Source organism: Camellia sinensis, chromosome 6 (genome assembly GCF_055761805.1).
Source record: "Camellia sinensis isolate YWXY chromosome 6, ASM5576180v1, whole genome shotgun sequence".
Lineage (NCBI taxonomy): Eukaryota > Viridiplantae > Streptophyta > Magnoliopsida > Ericales > Theaceae > Camellia > Camellia sinensis.
Window position 1 is genome coordinate 130,389,192 of NC_138966.1, and position 13,759 is coordinate 130,402,950.

Here is a 13,759-nt window from a genome sequence, read left to right on the forward strand (position 1 = left end):
TTCTGCCAATGGAGGAAAGAAAGAACTTGTGCAATGCCGAATTCCAGCTCGTAATCAACTACTCTCATGGTTTTGCCTAGTGGATACATTGTCCATCCTATCATTATGTCAATCTTCTTAGCTTTGCTTTGAAAGATGTCATTTGCCAACCATTGGTCTCATTCCAACTGAATAAGTGCTCTTCTGCACGAGTATGCAGGTTAGAGGTGAAGGGGTTTGGAAATGGTGGTCTATCCAAGTTTTTTAGCGAGAAGATATGGACACACTGGAAGGTCATTTTGCACACCAAAAATAAATCCTTACTAAGATCTTAATTCAGTGGAATAGTGGTTTAGTTTGGGTATCGATCCACAGGGACTAAAAGGTTAAGTTGTTTAAATTTCAAATTAATTCTTAAATCAATTCAAAAGTGGAAAAGAAGAATTTTGTATGAGCTTAATTAAATTAAACAAATAAATATAATTAAACTAGTATCAATCAAATAGAAAAGAATCAAGGTTTCGAACCCACCATGGCCTTGTAATCAATGAACTGTAACAATTTACAGATTTATTATTCAACTCAACTATGATCCGTTAGTGACTACAAGTCCCAATAGTATCATCTAGAGGATAATTCGCAGTTTAATGATTAACATAGACCGTCTAGTACTAGCACAAATCCTCTCTCCTAGCATAGACTATCTTAATTGAATAAAAGCAAATTAATGAAAACTGTTGTATAAATATGCAATTAGAATCACTGCAACTAAGAACATGTGCTAGATAGAAAGATTCAAAACAAAGTAATAATATAGAAAAGACTTAATCTTATACAATTGTTGAATCAATAATTAAAACACCAAACTAAATGCAAAACATTGTTACTTGACCAGAGTTTCATCCAAACCCTAAGAGGAGAGCTCCTCAGCCGCACACGTCTTCGTAGCATCCGCCTTCTCTCTCTAAAATCAAGGACAACCTTAATAATGAATAGGGTTTTATATTCATAGACATTATGAGCCTTCTAAGTAATACCCAGGAGGTTAGAATTTCCCAAAATGAAAGGAAAATTCGAATGTAATTATTCTTAGCTTTTTAGGCTCATCTTGTTGGCCTGTTTTGACCTATTAAAAGTTAGAATTTGAAAATTTCTATTTCACACAAAATCGTAGCCCTTTGAGTTATCTTTCCAATGTTGCTTGAAGCACTTAAATCTGATATCATACGACAGAGATACATTCAAAATACCAAAGGCTATGCAGAGTGACTTCTATAGCGGGATTGTAACAATTTTAACTTTTCTTTCTTCAAATCTCATGGGTTGGGCTTTTATTACTTGATTAAAATTATTTAGATTCTTCTAGGCCTTCAGAACTCCACCGGCGTTGTTAACAACTCCGCCGGTCCCAAGCCCGGATTAAAGAGGAGGGTTGTGTGTTAGGTAGCTGACAGCCATCACGTAAAAAAAATCGCTCGGATCCCTTATGACAATGAATCTTACTTTGAATCGTTTAAATGCTAGGTCGTTCCCCTTAAGTGACACATTGCGCCTGCTTTTGGGTGTTTCGAAAAGTGAGCAAGGGGCGCCGCATCGACGTCTAGGTGTGGTGAAAAATGGGCAAAGGTTCCTGCGTTTTTCTAGACTAGCGTGGGTGAAGAAGTTAGTTCAAGACTATAGGTTTAGGGTAGCCACCTAGAATATAGAAACCTTAACTGGTAAGATGATGGAATTGGTAGATGTTATGATTATGAGGAGCGTTAGTATAGCTTGCGTACAAGAAACTAAGTGGACGGGTGAGAAAGCTAGGGAAATTGAGGATACCAGTTTTAACCTGTATTATAATGGTAAGGATAGACGCAGGAATGGGGTAGGAATCATAATTGCCAAGGGTCTTTTGGAGAATATAGTGGCGGTCATTAGGAAAGGGGATAGGATTATGTTAGTTAAACTAGTTCTTGGAGGGAATATAGTGAATGTTATTAGTGCATACACTCCTCAGGTAGGATTAGATGATCAGACTAAGAGGGATTTTTGGAAGTAAATGGATGAGATCTTACAGGAGATACCCATAGGAGAGAACCTGGTTATAGGTGGAGATTTTAATGGCCATATAGGCATAGATAAACTAAGTTATGAAAAGGAATATGGTGGATACACTTTTGGTGACAGAAATGAGACTGGAGAGAGTATCTTAGATTTTGCGTTGGCTTCTGACCTGGTGGTGGCCAATACTATGGATAAGAAGAGGGAAGAGCATTTGATAACCTTTAAGAGTGGATCAGTTAAGAGCCAAATAGATTACTTCTTAGTGAGAAAAGTAGACCGCCTAAAATGCAATGATTGTAAGGTGATTCATGGAGAGAGCCTAACCTCTCAACATAGGATTTTGGTACTAGATTTATGTTTTAGAGGGCAACACCAAGCTTGGAAGGATGGTGGGCGTCGTAGGACGAGATAGTGGGACCTAAAAGGGGATAAACTAGAAATATTTAAGAATAAAATAGATAAGGAAGGTATTTGAGACTTGGAAGATAATGCTAACACTGTGGAACTCGATGGCCAATTGTATGAGGAGAATCTCAAGGGAAGTGCTTGGAGAGTTGAAAGGAACGGGACCCAGCTCTAGGGAAACTTGGTGGTGGAGAGAAGAGGTTCAAGCGGTAGTTAAGGCAAAAAAAGAGTGCTTTAAAAAGTGACAGAACGATAAAATTAAGGAAAACCTTGAGAGCTATAGATTGGTTAATAAGGAGGTCAAAAAAGTAGTGAAAGAGACTAAGAAAGCTTATGATGACCTATACACTAGACTAGATAGTAAGGAAAGAGAGAAGAGGGTATACAAACTTGCTAAACATACAGGAGAGGAAAACAAGAGATTTTAATCAAGTTAAGTGCATCAAGAGTGAGGATTCTAAGGTATTGGTGAAGGATGAAGAGATTAAGGAAAGATGGAAGAACTATTTTGAGAAACTATTAAATGAGGAACATGGAGGTACGACAATAGGGAAAGAAATAGTTAGTAATACGAAAAACCAAGATTATAGGTTCTATCGCAAGATTAGGAACTTTGAAGTGGAGATTGCACTTAAGAAGATGAAATTAAATAAGGCTTTAGGCCTTGCTGATATCCCTATTGAAGCTTGGAAGTGTTTGGGTAAAAAGGGGGTTACTTGGTTGACTAGTTTGTTTAGTAAAATTTTGTTGACTAGGAACATGCCAGATGAGTGGAGGAAGAGTATTTTAGTGTCAATCTATAAGAATAAAGAAGATGTTCAGAATTGTAGAGGAATCAAGCTAATGTGTCATATAATGAAAATATGGGAGAGGGTGATGGAACGCTGATTGCGAGATATAACAGAGGTGTCAGAGAATCAAATTGGGTTTATGTCTGGCAAGTCAACAATAGAAGCGATCTATCTTTTGAGGAGAGTAATAGAAAAATATAGAGAAAAGAAAAGAGGCATTCATATGGTGTTTATCGACCTTGAGAAAGCATATGATAGAGTGCCCTGGGATATAATATGGTGAGTGTTAGAGAAAAAAAGGGTGACAAAAGGTTACATTGATGTGATTAGGGACATGTATGAAGGGGTGGTAACCACCATTAGATCACCTGCTGGAGAGACAAATGAATTTCCAATCATTGTAGAGTTACACCAAGGATCTACCTTAATTCCTTATCTTTTTGCTTTATTATGGATAAGTTGACGAGAAATATTCAGGATGACGTGCCATGGTGTATGCTTTTTCTAGACGATATCGTGCTAGGGGATAAGACTAGAAGAGTTAACACAAAGTTAGAGATTTGGAGAAAAGCTCTTGAATCTAAAGGATTCCGGATAAACAAAACTAAGATAGAGTACATGAAGTGTAAATTTAACAGTAACAATGAAAGCAGAGGAGAAGTGAAGATTGATAACTAAGAACTGCCTTAGAGTGAACATTTTTGTTATTTAGGGTCAATTATCACAACAGCGAGGGAGATTGATGCGGATGTGGCCCATAAGATTAAGGCGGGATGGTGCAAGTGGAGAAGTGCATCTAGGGTACTGTGCAATAAACGAATACCCACTAGACTAAAAGGTAAGTTCTATAGAACGGCTATTAGACCAACAATGTTGTATGGAACGGAGTGTTGGGTAACCAAGAAACAACATGTAGATAAGATGAGTGTGGTTGAGATGAGGATGCTAAGGTGGATGTGTGGCAAGACTAAACAAGACAAAATTAGGAATGAGTGTATTCGGGAATGGGTAGGAGTAGCACCGATAGAAGATAAGTTGAGAGAGAATCGATTGAGATGGTTTGGTCATATTCAACGGAGACCAACATAGGTATTGGTGAAGAGATGCGATGCTACAAGGGTAGATAAAAGTGTTAGGCGATGGGGTAGGCCTAGATTAACGTTGGCTAGCGTTGTAAATAAAGATATGGATCTACTTAATTTGACTAACGAAATAGCCTTTGATAAGGCCGTGTAAAGAAGAAGGATTCATGTAGCCGACCCCATTTGATGGGACTTAAGGCTTGGTTTGGTTGGTTGGTTAGTTGGTTAGTTCTAGGCCCTCGAAGATGAGTTCGGGCTTGGTCTCAGATTTCAAATATAAAATTAAGTCCAATTTCTACTCATAAACTTGAGTGACCTGCACATGCACAAACATATTAAAATCATCAAGTAACAATGATTAAAGGACCTAACAAGTATACTTTAAGAGGCCTAAATGTATACATTTTGGCAACTATCACACACCTATGGTTGTTGAGCCAAAGATGCAAGGATGAAGTTCAATGTATTTGTAGACGGCTAAGTTAGAGAGAATCATGTTTGTTTTTGAGCAAGGAAATGCAGCACCTATTCCTTACATATCATTACATGAGTAGTATTACATCACCTATTTATATACTACAACTAATAAGCTATTTAACAAACACTTGGCCTATTTATTATACTACACCATATAGATTATATATATTCTAGACCTTACCCCTCTTTTGAAGTATGACAAATTTCTATTGTGCAACCCTTTAACTAAAACTCAACAAAATGATTTGATAAATGTTAACTCATCTAAAAGCTTAAACTGTTGGAGAAAGTGGTGACTTCACTATTTATAAATTATATCCTCAACAAGCCCCTCACATGTGGCCAAACTCTCCTCCAAAAGCAGGCCAAAGAGGTGCAAGTATTGTAATTATCGGGTAGGTGTTGAGGTTCAATGACATGATCTATCACATGCTCTAGTACCATGATAAATTGTTGACAAGCAACTCTTCCTGCCTTTTAGCATGATCCTTAAAGTCTTATGTTGTTGTAGCAACTTTTCTAGCTGCCATTATACTCATCGTCAGTAAAAGAGTGGAAAATAATCAAAAAAGAATACAATTTCCCTGAGATAAGAAAAAAAAGAAAAAAGAAATGCAAGTACATGTGTTGCATGAAAAGAAACAACAGGAAAACATTCCTAATTAAAGAAGAATGCATTTGCTTGCATTGTATTACATCTGTTCGCAAGAACTAATTTAGCCCCTTGAACACACTCCACCCGTGCTTCTTGGACAAAAATAATCCCCCATAATAACCACTGAAGTCCAATAAAAAATTACCACAACATCCTTGTTCTCTCACATTACACTGGACAAAAGATAGAAGGAATAGAGACTTGAGACTCCAACCTTGATACTATACCTTGAGATATCTTACCTTATGTCTTCCACCCTATGAAACATGTGTACAGGTATGAGTATGGGTATGTCGATACAGTAAAATCTAAAAAAAGTAAAGTACGGGTATAGTTAGGTACGTTAGTAAAAAAAATATTTATTTTTAATTTAGAGTTGTGCAAAAATTAGTTAAATGGTTTAGTTGGTTGTATTTTGGTTTAGTTGGTTAAGATACAACCTACAATTTAAATTTAATACCAAAAGCAAGGTATAAAGCAAAATTAAATGTCATTATATTAAATAACTAACAAACCAAACCTTAATTTTAAAATCAATACATGAAAAAATCCAATGAAATTGAATTCACCTTTGTATAAAAGAAAATACTATTCCGGCTTCAGTATGGCTTCGGTATATACTAGGTACCTCTAGGGAGTGACAAAAATTAAGAAAAATTTAGGTGTGTGTTTTGTGTACCTGATATGTATGCAGAACAACAATGCAAAGTATCAGTACCCAATACAGGTATAGCATGTTTGTTGAAGTACCTATACTTCATAGTTCCACCCAATGCTATGGAACTTACCTGCTTGTTGTCCATAAGAGAGACTTGCAAACCCTCTTTTGAACAATCAACTCTAATCATTTCCCACCCTTTGTATTATTCAGAGCTATTGTATTGCTCCACTCAAGTCTTGAAACATCTCCCTCTTTTGTTCCTTCTCGAGCACGCATTTCTTTGCAATCCGAGCTTCCCCTTCTGAGAACAAAGACCACCTCCTTTTCACAACCACCAAAGATGCCCCATAGAGTTGAAAAATGACCATATAACAAGGGGTGATCGTCTAGAAGAATAAGGCCCGACTCTTTTCACAAGGTCTATTGGGATCAAAAGATTAAGCCCCCGAAAGCAAACACACCAACGCTTGATGGCACTAAGGACCATTTTGACAAAGTGCAATTCTATGTCTTCAACTGTGAGTAGGGCTTGATTGTTGGGACAATGTGTAACCCATTTTCCTTTCTATTCCTAGCTCAAATAAAACAAACCACTTTTTCTCTTCCTATCAGGAACTAGCCTAGTACAAAGTCTATCCTCTTGTGTAGAATGTTCAAAAAATTATCCAAATCGTTCAACCCGAATGGCCCTACTAGAGCATCATCGGATGGTTTTGAAATCAATTATGGTTTGCGGTGGGTAAAGTTCTTAGATATTATTTGATAGAGTTTTAGAATTATGGTTTGAGAATAGAGTTTATTTTGAGTTTTTAAGTTTTGGAATTATGATTTGAAAAGAGAAAATTTGTTTAGTTATGAGTTTTGAAAAGAGTTTTGAATTTTTGATGTGACATATGAAATGAGAAAAGTTGTTTGGTTATGAGTTTTGAAAAAAAAAAATTTCAAAACTTAATTAAAAAATTTATAACTCATAACCAAACATACAAGTCAAAACTCTATTGAAAATTCTATTCAATACTCATAGCCAAACTCTTTTTAAAATTCAATTCAAAAAAATAATTTATCATTTTGGTCTAAAAAAATAATTTCTATATTTAAAAAATATATAATTTTTTTTTCTTCCAAATAACAAGTGGTGATTGGCAATTGCAAAAAAAAAAAAAAAAAAAAAAAAAAAAAAAAAGAGTATTGTTCCGGTCAACCGGCCGGAAATTGACATCTGGGAGGATGTCCGGGCAGATGACCGAGTAGACCAAAAATTCAAAAAGTTTGTACTTTACCAAACATGTTTTGAAATATATTTTGAAATTGATTTGGAATCATGATTTGAAAACTCAAACAAACATAGCATTAGAATGTAAGGGTGGAATTAATTTTAGAAAACTCTACAAAACACAGCCTTAATTTTTTCAATCAACCAGTCAGATGTCGGGTCTACTGTCTAGAAATCCGCCGCCAGAACCGACTAATGTATTTACTTAGCATATTGCATCTACATGTGTTACGTTGGTATTGGCTCTTGAGTCACTTTCCTTATTATATAATCCTATCTAAAAAAAGACTAGACCTATCTAAAAAAGACTAGACCTATGTACTACCCTTTGCCCTCTTACCTATAGGCATATCTAAGTTTTCTCTCTCCCCCATTATATCACTCAGAGTCATTTTTTCTGTGTCAGTGTCTTTCGTTCTCTCCTTCGGAAGCCATGATCTGATGAATGAAGATCTATGAAGCATGGGTACTCCAAAAATAGTGTCGTACGAGTATCGGGTACTTATTGGGTGCGGGTATGCGTACCGGTATGGTTGCACGTGTACCAGATACACTGAATACATGCTGGGTATGGCATATACGTTTGGGTACAACCTGGGTACGTCGTGGGTACAGGCTGGGTATGTTTTGGGTATAGCATGGTGATTTTTTTTTTTTTTTTTTTTTGTGCAGCTGCAAAATTTGTTGCTGCCTTTATTTTTCTTCTTTAAACTTTGAAAATCATCAGGTAATTTGTTTCCAACACCCTTTACCCATTAGTCATGGTTATGCTCTCTTTTGTATCTTGTGTTAGACAATCAAAAAAGAAAAAAGAAAGAATTATATAACTTCTTAGACAAACAGTTCTCCTTTTAGTTTTGATATTGAAACTTTGATTTGTATGTTGGATATTTAGCTATAAACTTAAAAACTTAATAAATAAATAAATAAATTGATGCACCCCAACCGTACCCTTATTTTACTTTTTTAAGTATTTGACATATCGGTGTACACTTATCATACATGTACACGTATCCATACCCACACCCATATATGCTTCCTAGATAAAGAACATTTCTTTTAGTCTTTCAAAATCTTCTTACAATATGCAATCTCTCACGGTTTCTCTTCTCTCCATGTTGTTGCATCATGAATACCAAACAACTGTAGGCCAAGCTACGGCTACAATATGAAGGTAGTGGCAAGCTATGATAAGATGGAGGCGGAGATGGTATTCACTCTTTTTCGCTTAGCTACCTTACCCTCATCCCGTCTATCACTCTTTATCTCCCTCTAGTCTTCACTATCCAATTTTTATAATCTCATCTCTCACCACCTTTCTCTCTTCGGTCTTCTTTGCCTTTACAATTGATTTTTTTCTTAGGGTTGTGGTTGATTGCGAGAAAAAAAAATTAGACAAAAATGAACCACCCAATAGACCTACCTGAAAACGATTGCAATCCAAATGACACATTTGGTCCAGTTTTGTCCCTAGTGTTCGGTCAAAGGCGGATGCTTGTGTTTCCCACCTAAAAAGACTAGTTCGTGTAATGAACCAATGACAAACCCGAACCAATCCAACCCTTGAACACACCTACTCATCTTAATCCAACAGTTACTCAAGAGCCAAAATGGTTAGGATTTCCTAGACCCTAAGAAGCACGGACACTTCTAAGAAGGTGATGTGTCATGTCTATATCAAACACCGATACTCTTCAAAACGTGTCCTATTTTTTAAATTTTTTTAAAGACCCGGACACTCTTTGAACACTTGTAGGACACACGTATCAATCGCTTAAATACACGTGTCTAACGATTAGACATATGTGAAACTAATTATAAGTTTAAACAAAACAACTTAAGGTACAATAATAAAACAAAAACCATATAAATTTATAAGAATTAGTGCCATATTGCATCTTTTTTTTTATCTTTGAATGATATATTCATATATATAACATATGATAAATATATTAAATTATATATTTCATGCGTGTCCCCCACGGGTCGTATCCTAAATTTTTAAAAAATTAACGTGTCAGCGTGTCCGTGTCGTACTCGTGTCGTATCACGTGTCCATGTCCATGCTTCTTAGCCCAAACCCACTACCTTCTGCCTAGGCAATGTGGCACATTTCTCTTCACCCGCCCTTAGATTGGATTGGTTTGGCAGCGAGAAACGAAAATTGAAACTTCATCCAAAAATATTATGGAAAATGTGAAACATTAGGTGATGTAAAGATTGAATAGGTTGAATAAAATAAAATAAAAAAGAGTAAAGTTTGAATATGATATTTGTAAGAAAAATTTATTAAGAAACTTAAAAATAGCAATGTAAATTATTTTTATATTTTCATGATCAATTAAAATACTACTACTATCCAATATCTACAGAAACTTATTAGAGCAATCATTTATTATTGTTGAAAAATAGTATTTGCGAGTATACAAAGACGGTAAAAATTATGAGAAGTGCATTTCTAGGGAGTTTTTAGAACATTTTTTTGAAAGAGTTTCTCACAAGCTTATTCAAATTGAGTAGGAGTTTTTCCTTTTCATATGTAAATTGTACTTGAATTCTTGGATTGTTTTGGAGATGTTTTCTAGAGGTTTTCCTTAAAATTTCATGAGAGTTCTGTGTCCATTCCTAAAATAATTTTACAGGGAAACAAGTTTCCTTTCTCAAGAGATTTCCTAGTCTCCCTTTATCCCTCTTTAATTTCTTTCTTTTCTTTTGTATGTGGTTATTGCCGTCACTAGAAATATGTGTACAAAGAAAGTAAGAAGTTGTGGAGGTTTTTTGGTCGAGAGAAAGCAAAAGATTATGGTTGCTGTGTTTATTGTTTATTACAAAATGTATGGTGGTGGCAGTAGTGTCTGGTTGAGTGAGAGAGTGGTGAAATAGAGTGTTTAGTTGGGTTTTTGAGATTGTGATTAAATTGGTCTGGTAAGAGAGAGTATTCAAGTAAACTCCACAGGGATCATATGGTTATCTATGCCTAAAATGATAAGGTATAAGTGATACTGATATTGACATGGTTTGGTGGTGAGGCCAAACCCATCCCAACATCATTTAGGTTCAAAGCCAGTAACCTGGTGCTGACCTGCTTATGAAACTTTGTTTGGGATTCTGTAGTCAGATTTGCTTGTGATAATTTTTAGTGTTCCTTACCTTAGAAAGATGTATTCGAGTAAATTGTATTAGGATCATAAGGTTATCTATGCCTAAAATGATGAGGTATAAGTAGTGGTGATAATGAAGTGGTCTGGTGGTGACCCCACACCGTTCCCAATTTCATTTAGGTTCTGAGTGGGTAACCTGGTGTTGACTTGCTTATAAACTTTGTTCAACCTTATGCCATTTATTGCTTATGTGTTTGTTAGGCTAGCAGTTTTAGTTAGTGCTAGCTGTAATTAAGTAAGTGTTGTGTTTATTTTAAGATTATGAGCTTTAATCTTGAAATGTTTGTACTTTGTTCTATTTTGGCTTTCAATTGAGATTATAAGTGATTTAAAGAATTGAGTCGAGGATACATCATTACTTGTCTGGACTACAACGTGATGGTTAAATGTAGGCGTGCAATTCGGCAGTCCCTTTCAATGTATGTTGCATGAATAACCACAAAATTATGTTTCTCTATCCTAATGAAGTCTGTATGATGGTTTTTATGGAGCATGAAGCATTAAATGAGATGCATGATGTGAAATTTTTAGCAAAGTTGGATATAGACTCACTATGACATGACAATATCTAACAGGAAATATTTTGATGGGGGAGAAGTCTACATTTTTAATATATTTATCCAAATTTGTGCATTAGTAGTTGCACAAATTGGGAATTAAAGATTAACAAGTGTAAGTGTTTCTTTAAAACTGTTCCTACTTTCTTTATATCTTTATCTTTACAACAGTATTCTTTTTTGTATATTAGAAGTGGGGTTCATGCTTGACTTGGCAAGGTAAATGTTCAGTTTCTTTTGAAATATTTCGTGTTCGCGGCATTTATTGGCTTGTGTTGCCTAATATGGTGTCAGTTTCAGAGCTCCTATGATCTATTGTTCATTCTTTGTGGTTTGGTTTTGACCATGATATTGTAATCATAATAAAAATGAAATAAACAAAGTAGGGTTTTGGCTGGAAGGATTAATCTTGTTGAGGATCTTTCTATGAGAATATATCGTGTATATATGGCATTGCGTGTATATATGGCATTGTATATATTAGGAATTAGGCGTAAATTAGGCATATAGGCGTATTTCCTTTTTCAATCTTTTCTTGTTCAGCCATAGCTTAGGGTTATATAAACTGATGACTACTTTGTAACATATACAAGTTGAATATATAAGTTATCATCTTCAGAAACTCACATGGTATCAAAGCTGTGTCCGAAACCCTAGCCGTCAGCATCAGAAATTGCGATCGTCATCAACATAAGTCACACTTGCGATCGTCATCAACATAAGTCACAATCGTTGTGCAACCTGAGATTTCACGTCACAATTGTCACTTCTGCATTCTGTCTTCTTCATCACGACCACTAGTTTTCTATCTCAAACTTGTCGTGATTTACTTCTGACCATCATCGAACTCGAGGATTCTTGTTTTTGGTTCGCGATTGCTGTTGTACTCTGTCTCAGACAAGTCGCGAATCACCTCTGGCCCTCCTCTTCTGGTTTGCGCTCTGGTTCTCAGCTTTGGTGGTGTTATTGCTAAGTATTCTTGGTTTGCTAGTTATTTCACTCTGTCCCTGAGGCTTTCTGGTATTTGCAATCTGACCCCCTCTGAGTTCTCATCATGTCTGAAGACAAAAGTCATGCCATTAGTTGCCGACTAACTGGTTCCAATTACACATATTGGGCCAGTGTTATGAAAAAATTTATCGTCGGCCGTAAAAAATGGGTTTATGTTTCTAGTTTAGTCCCTCGACCATCTGATCCCAAGAAAGAGGGATATAAGGCTGCATGTGATGCTTGGGATTCTGATAATGCTCAAATTCTGACTTGGTTCCACAATTTTGTGGAAGATCGCATTTGCATGATGTTCTCTAAATATTCCATTACAACTAAGGTGTGGGCATATTTACTCAGTGTCTATCAACAGTCCAACTTTGCCAAACAGTATGAGTTAGAAACCGCTCTTCTAGGTGCTCGCCAGCGGGATAAGTCTATTCAAGACTTCTATGTTGAGATGACTGGTCTCTGGGATCAGCTTGCTTTGATGGAGCCTCCTAGCATCCAGGTACTAGATGATTATCTACGATTTTGGGAAGATGGTCGTCTGGTCCAGTTTCTGACAGCTCTATCCCATCAGTATGAGGCCATCCGTGGTCGTATCCTTCATCAGTCTCCTCTCTCCAGTGTGGATGCTATTGGTCGTGAGCTCCTAGCCAAGGAAACCCGTCTTAAGACAGCCACTGTCTCCATCTGTCTTCTTGGCTCCTACTTAGTCTCCTCTATTGTCGACCCCACCACCTCATCAGCTTCAGGGCCATGCGAAGCCCAAGAAGGGGCCACTAGCCTCTAATGAGTGTGCTTTTTGCTACCAAAAAGGCCATTGGAAGTACAACTGTTCCAAGAAGGGCCGTCAATTTGCTTAGTCTTCTCAGCCGCCTCAGGCACAGTTTCGACCTCCTACTGCTTATACTGCATCTACTCCTGCTTCTGATCCTGACTTGGCTTCTTTGCGTGCCCAGATGGCTCTGCTTCAGCATCTCCTGTCCACCTCCCAGTCATCTTCATCTGCCTCTGCTCTCACCTCGCTTCATTCAGGTTAACTTGGGTCCTCTTCAGGTATTCCTTCCTCTGTCTGGCTTTTTGATTTTGGTGCCTCTCATCATATGACTCATCACCTTTCCTTACTCCAAAACTGTATGCCCCCTCCCTCTTCTATTACTATCAATACTACTAATGGGTCTGGTATGTCTGTCCTATCTATTGGGTCTGTTTTACCCTCTACCATGTTTGCTGTTATTATTCCCTCTATTTTTTATGTTCATCAACTGTCTGGTTTTGATGTTATCTTTTCTTCTTCTGTCTATTGTGTGCAAGATCGAGTGTCCAAGAAGCAGATTGGGACCGGCCGTAGAGTTGGAGATCTCTATGTGGTGGAAAGCCTGCATCTTCCTCTGTCTACCTCCCCCGTTGCACTTTCATCTTTTCAGTTAGATTCTCAGTCAAGTTAATTTTATTTATGGAATTCTGGCTTAGGTCATTTGTCTGTTGGCCACTTGCATCTATAGCTCAGTCAGGATTGTTAGGTAAAGTCTCTCATAGTCAAATTAACGAGTGTCGAGGCTGTAAACTTGCTAAAATGACAGCTTTACCTTTTAATAACAGTATTTTTATTTCTGTTTCCTCTTTTTCTCTTGTCCATACTGAAGTCTGGAGACCTTCTCTTGTTCTCAATAAAG

The 13,759-nt window shown here is 36.7% G+C and overlaps 1 protein-coding gene across 1 annotated transcript; it reads left to right on the forward strand.

The window, feature by feature from the left end:
• Window positions 1-12,144: 12,144 nt before the first annotated feature.
• Window positions 12,145-12,873, forward strand: LOC145793581 (uncharacterized). Its single transcript, XM_082876444.1, has one exon. It carries the CDS (start codon window positions 12,145-12,147, stop codon window positions 12,871-12,873), a length of 729 nt encoding a protein of 242 aa, XP_082732570.1.
• Window positions 12,874-13,759: the final 886 nt, after the last annotated feature.